At 42.1% G+C, this 14,888-nt stretch overlaps 1 protein-coding gene across 1 annotated transcript in view; it reads right to left on the bottom strand.

Annotated features, from left to right (window-relative positions):
- Positions 1–849: 849 nt before the first annotated feature.
- Positions 850–14,888, bottom strand: part of LOC148509107 (phospholipase A2 inhibitor NAI-like) — a 29,548-nt gene continuing 15,509 nt past the window's right edge. The window contains exons 6-7 of the mRNA XM_088443630.1: positions 2,824–2,924; positions 850–990 (exon numbers count right to left, since the gene is read on the bottom strand). Coding sequence (XP_088299756.1) covers positions 850–990; positions 2,824–2,924 — 242 coding nt within the window. The remainder of the gene's footprint in view (positions 991–2,823; positions 2,925–14,888) is intronic.

Below are 14,888 nucleotides of genomic sequence, written 5' to 3'. Positions count from 1 at the left end.
GTCATTAGGGGGGTGGTGTCCCAGTGGTTTTGAATAAGTACCCACATTTATAATCAAAAATAGGGATTTTGCACATTTTTTCACCTGCTCTGAGACGGTGAAAACAGTTTGCCGATTCTTGTCTATGGAGTTTTCACACTAGTAAAAACTTCAGCAAAAGGATTGCACGATACGCACCTACGAAAGCTTTTCGACAAAACGCGGCTTTTCGCAGCTATTTGAATCCGACCCATAGAGTGTATGACAACGAGCAAATTCCTTATGACCCCAGGGGGCCTCTGTGCAAAGGGTATGCAGCCGGGAAGCCGGCGGACCTACTCCCGACAGCCGGCTTCCCGAATGCTTAATCCCGGCGAGAGTTAAATGACCGGCAGCTAAATCTAGATGCCTGTCATTTTACCAACGCCGGGAGACACCGATCGAAGTGATGCCGGGCGCCGAGCGCAGAAAGCCGCGCGGGGGAGGGTTAGGTTTAGGGCTCCTGGGGGGAACTTAGGGTTAGGCACCCCCCCCGGGAGGTTAGGGTTAGGCTAGGGTTAGGCACCCCGGGGAGGACTTAGGGTAAGGCACCCCCCCGGGGACTTAGGTTTAGGCAGTGGGGAAGGGGGTGTTAGGTTTAGGCACTGGGGGGTAGGTTAGGAATAGGCACCCCTTAGGGAGGGTTAGGGGATAGAATAGGTTAGTGAATACTTACTTGGGGACGATCAGGATTTTCATCCTTGTCGGGCTGCCACTGTTGGGATTTGAACCGCCGGTCAGGGGTCCGGTGGTAAATCATACCAATTCCATGCAAAGGACCCCCTCCTCTCAACACTACCCCCTCTTCCACAGCCCTACATCTTACCTTGCTCAAGGAAGCAGGTCCCTCCTTTTCTGAGGCCCTTTCTTCCCTGTGATATTTGGGAAGTTGTCACAAGTGCACAAGAGAGCAGAGTCGTTGCTTTCACTGTACAGTGCCATCTTCTCGAAGATGTCACTGGCAAGATGGCACTGCAGAGGAGGAGGACCCACGTGTTGGAGCAATATAAGTATACTTTGGGTGTAGGGTGTGGGGTACGGGGCCCGCACACCCTGCGCCTATTATAAAGTACCTATGCCAATTACGTCCAGTGACAGAGTTTTTAATGCACTAATCCGCTGTATTCCTGGGGGGTGGTGGGCTGCTTTATATTCACTGTGCCACATGGGAGGATTGGTCAGGATAATCTAAAGAGAGTGTACATGGGTGTAGATTTAAGTGGATGATATATGTAAAACAGGTAAGGGTACGAAATAAATGTGTCCCAAAATGTCCCATAAATAGGCTTATCTGTAAACTTTAGAGATCTCATATCCTGCAGTCATTTAAGATCCATGTTTTCCAGTGTTCTCTCATTTATTTTGGTTGTGTCCCCCAAATGCCTGATATTGATAGGAGTCTAGTGATGCTACAGAAAATCCCAATGCTGTATTACAGTAATATGTTGTGGAGGTGGGAAGACGTGCAATAGCAAAAAGTTCCAGGTGCTTAGTACAGTATGTGCCAATCTGCTAACCAAATATACGTTCTTTGGGCCTGATTCAGAGCCGTTCGCTATTTGTGGTCGCTCGTTTAAAAACAAGGGGTGGCTATTCAAATGATCCGTACGCACATTGCAGTCTGTTCACACCTCTAAGTCTGAACGAGCGAGCAAAACATACGCTCGTTTATTTGTTAAAAACGCCCCCTGGCCGCTCGCATCCTACGTCATGTCCGCTATTTATTAGATTAATCGAGTACATCGACCAGCGTATGAACTGCTCGCTATTCTTGTGGTTGGTGTTTGCTACCACAAATTTGCGAGCAGTTCTGGCTATAAAATAACCCAGTGACGTGGTCAATGACGCTGCTGTTTTAAATATGCACACCCATAAAATGCCCGTTTTGACCTTTAAGCACGCCTGCGTTCGGATCTCCACTCCCCATTTTCAAACACCTTCTCCTGTTACCACCCACATACGCCTCATTCTGTCACTCAAAATAGCAGGCCCTCGCTATATTGCGTACCAACGATTTTCGGCCGCACTGACTGGTTCGCGCATGCGTACTAAAAACCGTACGCATGCGCAGATGTGCAAACATCGCTCGGAACGAGCGTACTGCCGCTAACGAGCGGCTCTGAATGAGGGCCTTTATTGTTTAACTGTTGTCCTTGTCAGGAACTCCCTTCCCATGTAGAAATCTAGGTTCTCGGACTGAACAAAGAGATTAAACTGGTGCTTATATTTTGTAATTCAGATGGTGCAACTGTGCACAGGATATTTCATAATTTGGAATAAATGTAATATATATGTGTGACATAATTATGTTATTATGTTAAAATAATCCAATGACTTCAAAATGTTTTTTTTTTGTACCTCTGGTTTTTGAGCTAAAAGCACTTAAGTAATTTAGGGGTCTCTTTACTAAGCAGTGATAAGAGACCGAGTGAAAAGTGATGTCAGTGATAAGGTGCCAGCCAATCAGCTCCCAACTGTCATTTTTCAAACACAGTCTGTGAGATGGCAATTGGGAGCTAATTGGCTGGCACCTTATCACTGACTTAGTACATAGACCCCATAGTCATTGTGAAAAGCAATTTTTAAAATAACCTGATATTTCCTTGATACAACATAAATAACAGTTGTGTCAGTTGAATCCATCGCAAATAAGAACACAAAACTAAACAACATACTGCAACGGAAAGCACTATCTCATATAGTGGTCTATTCATCATAGCGCTTTCTCTGTGCTTGTCGCTTGTACCCCTCGTCTGGGGCATCTCTTGTCCAACAGTAGTCAGCAAACAGAAATGTTTCACCTACCCTGATATCTTCCTTCCATTGCTGACATGTCCTGGTGGAATCGCTCACCGTCACATAACAGAAATTGTCATCAATATCAATACATTTACGTGGTGACCTGACTTTAATGTAAATTATAGCCACAAAACTCAAAACAGAGGAATGGAACATCACTCTTAAACTTCACTTGATGAAAGCTATATGCAGATAACAAACATGGGGCCTGATTCAGACCCACTCGCGAGCGGCTATCCGCTCGCAAGTGGGTCGATGTTATGGACTAAGCATGCGCACGACGGAGGGAGCTCCGTCGTGCGCATGCGCCAGACGCGACGAGCGAAGGAAAGTCCTTCGCTCGTTGTGTCCGATCAAAGGGGGCGTGTTGTCAATGTTGATTGACAGCACGCCCCCTTTGGTGGGCGTGCCGGGGGCGTGCCTCCCTGACGGGGGCGTTCCCACGGGAATGCCTCCCGTCAGAAGCCGGCCCACTGACATCACTAGTGATGTCAGTGGGAGTGATTTTGGCTCTGATAGAGCCAAAATCACTCCGGAGCTTGCGGTTGAAAACCTCAACCGCAGGCTCCGGCTCGCAAATTCGATGGTCACGATGGTCACGACCATCGCGGCCATCACAATGCACGCTCGTATAGCCTGTGGGTGGTGACCCACAGCTATACGAGCGTCCAGGAGGACGCTCCATTTTCATGGAGCCCGGCCCTCATTCAGAGCGTGCGCTCTGCTCAGAGCGTACGGCTCTGAATGAGGGCCATGGACTCAACATCCTGTATTCAAGTTTGCCAACCTAAACATTCTCTAGATGCCAAAAGTCCCTAGTATTTAACAAAATTCCCCTATATAATCATAAATGGGCTATATAACGAACTGAGAGCTAACTGAGAGTTTTAAATGTCATATTCTTTCTTCGCATGCTGAAGTCAATTAGAAGAAATATTTTCTCTGTTGCACAGTTTTATTTGCTCTGTTTCTTATTAGAGATTTGCGGTTCGGGTTAACCAAAACATGAACACACCCGAACTTAGGGCTTCTGAGTCGAATCGAGTCCAAGTTCGGAATCACTTTGGGGATCCGAGTTGAATCTAGTTCAGTTCTGTAGACAGTTCGAAACTCGGATTTAAAAACCACACTCGGCATTTAAAATTGCATGTACACAGGTCCAAATTACATGACTGCAGTGGCGTAACTAGTGTAGGTCCACCGAGGATCATGCCCTGGGCAGCCTGGGGGGCCACGGTATCGGGCCATCATAGTTAGCCAGTGTAGTGCCGACCGCAGTAAGTGCGGTCAGCACTACACATTTACTCAGGACTGGCGGTAGGCTTCCCTGCGCCCAGCGCCATCCTGTGCTGCACAGCTGAGCCTCTGTCCTCCTCCTGAGCGCTCAATGGCGCCAGATGGAGAGTGGGAGGTGGGCTCAGGCTGGTGCATTTACAGACACATTGCCGACAGCGCGGCGTTGATGTGTGTGTTAATCAGCAGTGAATGAAAGTCAGACAGACTCTCACTGGCTGCTGCTGCTGCGCCCACTACAAGAGCCAGGCTGGAGCTCACTCATGAGCGCCATTTTCCAGCTCCTGCAGTGGGTAATGGGAGAGACATCATGACGTCTCTCCTATAATGCAGAGTGGGAGGGCTGCGGTGGTGCGGACGGAATGGGAGCAGGAGCTGGGATTCAGGTAAGTGTTTTTTTTTTCTTTTACTTGTGTGTTTGTCTATTGGGGGCACTGCATCTGGGGGGACACCCTCTACTGGGGACTACTACTGGGGGCATCGGTGGGGTGGACCACTACTGGGGGCACTACTAGGGAGGGGGCACTACTGGGAAGGGGACTACTACTGGGTCACTGCATTGGGGAGGGGGTCTTTACTGAGGACTACTACTGGGGGAGGACTACTACTGGGGGCACTGCATCGGGGGGGACCACTACTGGGGGCACTACTGAGGAGAGTGTTACTACTGGGGGCACTGAATAGGGAGGACCACTACAGGGGCCACTGTATAAAGGGCACTGGATAGGGGGGATCACTGCTGGGTGCCTGCATAAGGGGGAGCACTGCTGGGGGCCTGCATAAGGGCCACTATGGGGGGCACTGCATAGGGGGATCACTACATGGGGCACTGCATAAGGGGATCACTACTGGGGGCACTGCATATGGGGCACTATTGGGGGCCTGCATAATGGGGACCACTGATAGGGGCACTGTATAAGGGGTACTGCATTAAGGTGCATATGGAATGGAAAGGAATGTTCAGAGTGACGAAATAGGGTTCTGTGTCATGTTGACACGCCCTATTTTTAAGTGGTCACGCCCAAATTTTCTAGCACGTGCACATAGAAGGGGGTGCTCCATTTTAAAAAATTTGCCCTGGGCTCCATATACCCTATATAAGGACAAAGGTATGAGTCCGCACCAGTAAGAAAATTTAAGTGACTCTAAAAAAATCACTATGGTGAAATTAAATTACCCACATACTTGTTAATCACAATAAGAAATTCTGAATGACTTAGGTTGGTGGTGCCACCCCAAAATTTGTGCTGAACACATTTAAAGATACCTTTCATGCAAAAAGCAAGAAAAGAAAAGACAAATATGCCTTTGTGGGGGCACTCTTATAAATAAACTTAAAAAATTATATTGAGATTATGAATTTAAGATAAAACTTAACGTTTAATAAACTACTCTTTAAAAAAGAATTCTCACCAAGGGTGATCATATGTTACAAATGTAGGGACAGTTGACAAATATATAATACACTTCAAATATATGATCAAGTGACCAAGCCTCCCGGCAAAACGTGCATCCTACCAGCTGCGCAAGCAGCAGCACTCACACACACCACTTCAGCAGCCTCTCCAACACGGACCCTTGGCTCCAAAGTACTCCCTTTACTCTCCCTCATAGCGCTCTCTCATCTGGGAAGATGCCAGTGACTTCTCCTGCAATGCCAGTGCAGTAACAGGAGTTAGGCATGGCTGAATACCCAGACAACAGAAGCGTTACTGTTGTTTCTGCCAGGGCCAGCGTCTTCCTCTCTCTCATCCCCTGTTTGATGTTAGACAGGGGAAAGTAGAAGTGGACACTCGCTTTTCTCATCTCCCTGGACCTAACATTTTTCGCTAACCTTATACACAATCCTGAGACATGTATACCAATTTTGTTGGTTAATATATTCTGCCAAATGGTATCATTCTTTGAGATTTAGTGAGAGTTATCATCTACCTAGTACCATTGTTGTAATCAGGTCAAGCATTTTTATATTCAATTTTATTTATTTTTTTATTTACCTCTAACCTATTTTTCCCTATACATGGTCTCAGTATAATCATGTTTTTTTTCCATTTAGTACATATATGTCAGACGAGCACTGTCCCAACTAGGACCTTATTCTATCATGATTATAAGTAATTAACAGCCTTCAGTCTGGGACTTTTCACCTTCAATCTAGGTGCTTGGGATCCATGTTATGACAACTGCAGTGTCATAATTTGAGAGATATATTTTTCTTTTCAACAGAGAGAGGTCACTTTATACCAATACTGTCAAAATTGCTTTTTGTGAAAACATAAGAGGCTATAATATTATATGTTATGCTTAATTGGAGTGGTGTTATGTCCCTGTTGGATATAGATTAATTAGACATATTTTCTACTTTATTATCTATTTTTTCCTCAGGGTATAATATGGAGACATTTTCGCCTTTAAACATACATTTATGCATGTGATTCCAGATTGAATATTCTATGTTTGGAATATCTTGTGATATTTGTCAATTGTTCATATATTTGAAGTGTATTATATATTTGTCAACTGTCCCTACATTTGTAACATATCATCACCCTTGGTGAGAATTCTTTTTTAAGGAGTATTGTATTAAACGTTAAATTTTATGTTAAATTCATCATCTCAATATCATTTTTCAAGTTTATTTATAAGAGTGCCCCCACAAAGGCATATTTGTCTTTTCTTTTCTTGCTTTTTGCATGAAAAGTATCTTTAAATGTCTCCATATCCCCTTGTTACAACACTGCATGACTGTAGCTGTTTTATCGATTTTTATAAATTTTTAAAGAATCCAAAACCAAATCCAGACCAAATCACTTGAGGGAGGTGACAGAACCAAGGCCCACGCCAAAACATGATGATGAATTAGAACCAAAACCAAAACACAGGAGTCTGCGCTCATCTCTACTTCTTATAGATCTAACTCTTTAGAACTTCCTCCTTGCATGTACTGTAGGTACCGCTCTGCTCAAAGACCAAGCTGATCATAAAAGCTTAGATCAGATTTGTAAGCAAGTGGTTTCTTTCTATATTTTACCAATCACACTGATAAGACCTTAAAGGAGTCACAGATATATCTCAGGGTGATGTAGTCGGCATCCTGGCGTGCGGGATGCCGACGGGATAAATACCGGCACTGAAATCCCAACAGGTCAATATTTTGGTACCAGTATCCCGACAGCCGGCATCCCAAATGTAAGTATGTAGCGAACTGTAGCAGAAAAAGAATCCACAGTCTTATATTTAGATTTTAATATGCATCCATATATAAAGGGATTTCCACCTTTATCTATCAGCACTTATCTCCCAGTAATTCAGTCTTTTATCTGGAATGTATATAGAAATAGACAATGACAAAGTTCAACTCAATTATATTTAATTGCCGTTAATTTTTATCCCAGCAACTTACTGACTTTTAGTACTCTGTCCTAAGGATACCAGCTCCAAACCACAAGTGCCATGAGCCGGGACATTGTCCTACTGTATATTGTGGGAGTCTGTTTGTACCTGTCAGGAGACCCTCTGGATATAGCTACACACTGGGGGTCCTATGTATCAAAACTTGACAAGAGATAAAATTGTGAGATATAAATCACTAACCAATCAGCTTCTAACTTACATTTTATAGGCTGTGTTTGAAAAATTAAAGGTAGGAGTTGATTGGTTAATACTTTTTGTCTCACAATTTTATCTCTCATCAAGCTTTGATACATAGGCCCCTGCGGACGCTGCCAACAGCTGGGAGGATAAGGATTTGCGATTACTTATACCCCTTTTCCACCTAAATTCCGGGTCTGACCCGGAGTTGGAACAAAGTTCCTATCCGGATCAGACCCGGAATTTTGCCGGCGCTGACTCGGGATATTCCCGAGTTAGCGCCGCTCACACCGCAGTCGGGTCTGCATAGACCCGGCTTTTGCGGAGTGAAAGTGGACGCTTGGAGATGACGTCATCTCCAAGCGCCACTGAAGCCCGACCAATCGGCCGGCTAGCAGCGCACTCCAGGTCTTCGTGACCCGGAGTGCGCTGTTCCCATAGCAGGGTTTCACGGGCTATGCCCGTGTTAAACCCTGCTAGTTACCTGGGTTGGATTGCCGGGTCACTCGACCCGGCGATCCAACCCCCTGCCCTTTTACACCAGGGAGCTGCCCGGGTTAACCCTTAAAAAACCCGGGTTTTAGCTCCGGTGTAAAAGGGGTATTACAGACACACGGAGGACTGGATCATTACATCCTAAAAGTGCTTATTTATGATCCACATGCTGAGGACGGATTAGTAAAGGGCAGTAAGTTGCTAGGATACCAATTAACGGCAATTGAATATAATTGAGTGGAACTTTATCATTGTCTATGTCTATATAGATTCCAGTTAAAAAACTGAATTACTGGGAGATAAGTGCTGATAGATAAATGTGGAAATACCTTTATATATGGTTGCATATTAACATCTAAATACAAGACTGTGGATTCTTTTTCTGATACAGCTTGCTACAAACTTGCAAAATTACATTTAAACTGCAACACTGTGTGCTATTTCTTGTTACAACCTCATTAAGAACTGACCAGCTGGAGCAACACTGTTTGTGGCATATGGGAAAAGTCATTTCTTCAAATGGATACATAATTGAATAGTTTTTACTATTAAATACAATTCTGTCAGTATTACAACTTGATGAAAAAGTATACTAAATAGAGATTAAACTGCCTATTTTCTAAGTGATAGTCAGCAATATAGTTATATTATAAGTTTCTAAAAAAACACCAGTGCCAAATACAGAGCTGAACCTGTTTAAAGAGTGATATCAGGTTTTTAATAGTGCTGTAAACTGTTCTATGAACAGAGATTAATTAAATGATATATTGAGGCTTAGGGGCATATGTTTCAAAGCTTGATGCGAGATAAAATTGTGATATATATCACCAACCAATCATCTTGTAACTTACATTTTGCAGGCTGTGTTTAAGAAATGATAGTTTGGAGCTGATTGGTTGGTGATATATATTTCACAATTTTATCTAACATCAATCTTTGATACATACGCCCCAACATTTGTAATTTTATGTGAATTAAATGATCTGATTTGTGCCGGCCGGCAATTATATTTTAATAGCTGCAATCTAAAAATTGTGTTTTAAATAAATTTGCGTGGACAATCAGCGCCTATATTTTCTTTATTTAAGTGTATTAACACTCAGAATAACATATAAAGTGGCCACAATGCCTTAAGCTGCATACACACACAACAATTTACTAAATGAACGATTTTAGTAAATGATTTTCTGTCATTTTTTCAAGGGAAAAATGAAAGAAAATCGTTTACTAAAATTGTTCATTTACTAAATGTAATGAACAATTCTTTTGAACTACAAACGATTTTTGCATATTCCCTTACTGAAATCGGTGAGTTGGTCAGTCTGACTGAACTACAAACTACAAACTACAAATGTTAACGTGCATGAACGATAATCGTTCATCATTTAAACTCAGAAAGTTAACGATTTTTTCAACGATTGAACGATAAACGTTATCATTTTCGATAATCATTCAATAAATCGTTGTGTGTGTATGCACCTTAACTCTTAATTACAAAAACATAACTGAAACCAATAGTATAGAAACATAAATATGGGTGCAAAGGATAAAAATTAGGGTGGCCAATCCCAGGATCAGCGGGATTCTGGCCCAAACTGTCTGGGATTGAATCTCGGGATTGGAAGCTTCCAATCCCGGAATTTCGAGTCTGGCCACAATATATATTTTTTAAATGCCAGGAAGTGATGAGTATGATAGTAGCCACCTGTGTTGAACTAGGTAATTGATGACACAGGTGTTTCATCACAGGTGACTGCAATCATAAATTAAGAGGGGTCCAGGAGCAGAGCATTTTGTAATTAATGGAAGGGGTCATGTTGGAGGGACTGAACATAGCGGTAAATCACCAAACACACATAATCAGTGCTATTTCAGTGTTATTTTTCAGCAGGAACACGGGGCTCAATTCAGACCCGCTCGCTAGATGCATTCGCTTGCTAGAGGCATATGCAAATTGAGCTAACAAATCGCACAGCAAGGCATTAGCACGCCCACTATGTCTTGGCGTGCAATCGCAGTGTGTATGCAGATGCCCACAAGCCTGTTTTAAGATGCCCACTTATGCAAATCATCTCCAGGAAGTGTATGCAACCATCGGTAACATCGAGTACCATCGGAAGCGAACGCAGTGCTTGTGGTTGACCATACCCTACCGCAAGCACTTTGGTGTAAAATTCAACCAGGTGACGTGTACAACGACACTGCATCTTAATTACGTGCGCCTCTAAAATGGGGTTAAGATGCTCAGGTGCTTCTGCGTTCGCACCTCCAGTTCCCGGTTTCCATAGTCCAACCCCGTTACCACCCACAAACAGAATGTCCTGTCACTCAGCTGGGCAGTCTATGTGCAGCGAGTGAACGCTTCCCACTTGCTTGGACTGGTTCGCGCACAGCTGGCTGCGTGCGAACGCATACTAGCGAGTGGGTCTGAATCGGGCCCTCAGTTCCTGAACCGCTCATTAACTATGACATAATGTCCTGGGCCAAAATGTATTTTTCATAATAAGATACATGTTATTTTAAAGTCCATTTTGAGTGCCTTCTTTTCTAAATACCATATATATAATATAAATTGTTTTTCTATAGCTTCACCCCCAGTAGCTCCACACACATTTCGTGAATCTGTTTTTACAATAAAATAGCCCCGCCAATGGTATAAAAAACAAAAAGAAAAAAGTGAGAATATAGTTAACAAAGAAGAAAATATAGAAATAAATACATAGGCACACTGAATAATAATGACACACTACAAAATAAACCTAGACAACAGACAATTAAAAATATAAAAAATTGGACAATTTCAATTATCCCAAAAATGCTAACATGAAAAAAGTGCAAAAAAATAAAAATATAGGAAGATGGAAAATACAAAAAAGTTGTCTTATCGATCCCAAAGTAAAAGGTGAAAGTATAAAAATTGAGAAACAATTTATCATGGTGTCAAGTTCAAGTTGAGGTGAGCACTCTACAATTGGGTTACTTAGTCAATATATACATCTTTTGAAGAAACATGTGCAAACATCTTAAAAATATAAAAGTCACTTCATTGGCAATCAAACTATTGTAAGAATACATTAAGGGAATTATATTCATTAAGTACCCTTGGTGCCGCCATATCCAAATGGTGTATCCACCTTGCATCACACTTGACCAAAGTGAGTCTTTGATTACCTCCCCTCCTTGCTGGGTGTATCCAATCAGTGATCATTTATCCTAGGGTACAAATTTGGTGTATTAAAAATTTGCTTCCACTGGTTTGTCTATCTCCATTTGTGAGTGAATGGATAGAGGATATATATTGGGCCATAAGTTAACAGAACATGCAACTGGTTTTGCCCTTATACTGAACATCAGCCACATGGGCAGGTTAGAAAATAAATAACTTGATCCTTTTGGTAGGACAGCCAATATTTCAAATAAATCTTTTGATGACTATAAAGGGAATTCAATTAGCCTTGTTAATTTAACGGGTGTGAAAAAGGGTGGTATCCTCTGGCTTTAATGCCCGTGGCTATTCAATTAGAGCCCCTCTTTTACCTGAAACCCTTTATAATGCCCGTTAAATCGCCTTCAGGCTTATGGAGCATACACACGGTCAGATTTGTCAGACTTGTCAGATTTGTCAGATGAACGATTGAACGATTAAACGATTTGAACGATTTGAACGATTTGAACGATTGAACGATTTTTGACTGCATTAAAATGAATGGAATCGTCCAAGTCTGACTGCAAACCCATCAGATGTCAGATATCGTTATCTGACAAACGGGAACGCGCATCGTTGATCGTCCATCGTTCAGGCATGTCAGATATGAACGATTTTCCTTCAGATATGAACGACTGAACAATTTTTAAATCGTTATCGTTCATATCTGAAGGAAAAATCTGACCATGTATAGTCACATGATTGTCTAGGTGATAATGTGAGCAATATTACTTAGATATTGAGCTCGCACCAGTTAAGAAAATGTATATATATATCACAAGTCATTTATCAGAACCAACATGAGGATCTACCTATCAATTGTATCTTGGATGATCCTATGCTGGTGGTGCTCCCAAAGTTATTTTGGGCAGTACACATCAATATTTATTTGCATAAAAGGCAAAAAAGGCAATATTTAATCTATTGTAAGTAATACGGTAATCGTATAGTTAATTAAGTATGCAAAAAAGTAACTGATAAAATATAACTTTTAATTGTAAATATTAAAAAGCAGTGATAAAAAGAAATGGGATGTAGTCAGCAAGCCGACGGTCTAAATACCGACCGCTGGCTTCCCGACTCTCTAATCCCGGCGTGGTACTAATGACAGGTGTCGAAAACTCGACACCTGTCATTAATCATGCGCCAGAAGACAGACGCCCAGCATACCGAGCGAAGGTAAGCCGAGCATGGACAGCCCTCGGGGGGGGGGGAGGGCTAGGTTTTAGGGCTCCCGGGGGGAGGTTAGGGTTAGGCACCCCACCGGGAGACTTGGGTTTAGGCTGTGGGGAAAGGGGGGTTAGGTTTAGACACTCAGGGGGGGTTATGGTTAGGCACTTGGGGGGGGAGGTTAGGGTTAGGCACCCCTAAGGGAGGGTTAGGATTAGGGGGTAGAATTAGGTTAGCGATACTTACCTTAGGACAATCGGGATTTTCACCCTTGCCCGGCTGCCGCTGTTGGATTTGAACCACCGGCCATGCTGCCGGCGGTAATACCTACTACACCCAAAGAAACATGTTCACTCCTGTCATTCCAGGATAATGCTAAACGAAAATGCTAGTGGCGAATCACTTCATAATTGCTTTTGCAGACAGTGGAGAACATATGTGGATTAGAATACATGAGCAGGAGAGAAATAAATGAATGCAATTAGTTGGAACAAGATATTTATTTTATTTTTGCTTAAAGATCCTGTCAATTATGAAGATTATGTTCTTCGACGATACATTATAAGCATATAATGTTGGCTACCAAATGGTTCTCACCCAAGCATAAAATTTAGCCTTCGGAATTATCAATAAATAGTGTGTGTGATTATCTCTATAGGTCCTTGGGACAGATTTATGTACTAATTAGGGAAGCATTTGATATTTTCACCAAATAAGTTATTTTTTGCATTGAAGCAATTATGAAGTAAATCACCACTAGTATTTTCGTTTAACGTTACCATGGTATGAAGGGAGTGAAAATGTTTCTTTTTATCACTCCTTTTTAATATTTAATGTGAGCAAACCTGATGGCAAAATGCTCTTCATATCCATTTTCACTGGCTCTAGAATGAAGTTTTCTGCTGATCAGGGATGCTTAGCACACCAATCCTAATTACATAAACCAACACCATGTACTTTTCTCATTTCCATCGGTGCAATCTCTCATCTGTCTAAACATTTGACATCCTGCAATGCTGAGTCTGGTATCAGGGGTCATCTAAGTTTTTTTCCAGGAGTGCACATTTTCTTTCTCCTCAGGACTATCTCACTCTCTCATCCACAGTCCAACACTAAGCAAACAGATGGACAGCAGAAGCATAGGAAGCACAATACATCAGTAATGTACTTGCAGTGCATTGATATGTCAAAGCATTGATTAGCAAGTTGATAAACCTCTTATGATTATTAACTGGATGTGTAGAAAATTACTATGGATGTAGAATTTTAGTCAGCACATAAGGAAAAAGGTAGAACAAAAGCCGAAGTAGTCAATCTTGTGTAAACAATTAGATTATGCAGAATAGGTGAAAACCAAATCTCAACAAGGCTGAGAACATTTTAAATCACATCTCACCATTCAGACTAAGGGGTCTTTTTATCAAGGAGTGAACAGTGTGGAGAAGTGGACAAGTGGAGATTTGCCCATAGCAACTGATCAGCTCCTAACTTATTTTATAGACTGTACTTGATAAATGCTACTTTAAAGCTGATTGGTTGCTATGGACAACTTCTCCATTGTTTCACTTCTCCACACTGCTTGATAAATAGACCCCTCAAAGAGTGAGAGAGGGGGAAGTGGACAAAACAGAAAAAGTAGATAGATAAGGGAACAAAAACCCCAACAACATAAAAAGGAAAAGAGGGAGAGATGGAAGTAGAGAATTTTTGGATTGGCAAAAAAGAAATGTTAAATCAATAAATGGAGAAAGATTTATCTTATTAAAGTAGAGATGTGCAGTTTTCCTAAAAACTGAACACACCCAATCTTTGTGGTTTCTGAGTCAAATCGAATATCATATCTTAAAGAAAGCTAAACCCAAAATTGAATCCAAACCAAAACATTTGCGAGTGGTTTTGCCACAACCAAAACCATAACATTTTAAGGTTGTTTTGTTAAAACCAAAACACGGGGGTCCATGCACATCTCTATCATAAAGCAAAATGTCACATTGAAATATATATGGAATTTGGGGTCAATGAGCCAATGATACAACAGGATTCCTGAAGGTGACATTGTGTTGATCACAGAAGAACATCAGTTGGATCATCTCATGAGGGACCATTCAGGGTGCAGTGGCTTGGGGTATTGCAGTTTTTAAGGATTGTCTTGAGTGGACAAAACTATGGGATGTCCAGTTATACTAATAGCCCTTCACCATCAACCAGTGTCTTTGCTGTGAAGATCACAATGTCCTTGAGAACCTGAAGTTGGCAGGGGAGACTTATGTTAATGTTAGATCATTGTGACTGACTGGTTGAATATGTTGGTGTTTGT

This window comes from Taudactylus pleione, unplaced genomic scaffold (assembly GCF_031769625.1).
Source record: "Taudactylus pleione unplaced genomic scaffold, aTauple2 ptg000332l, whole genome shotgun sequence".
NCBI classification, from domain to species: Eukaryota; Metazoa; Chordata; class Amphibia; order Anura; family Myobatrachidae; genus Taudactylus; species Taudactylus pleione.
The sequence above is the reverse complement of the archived record's forward strand: the minus strand, read 5'-3'. Positions and strand labels throughout refer to the sequence as shown.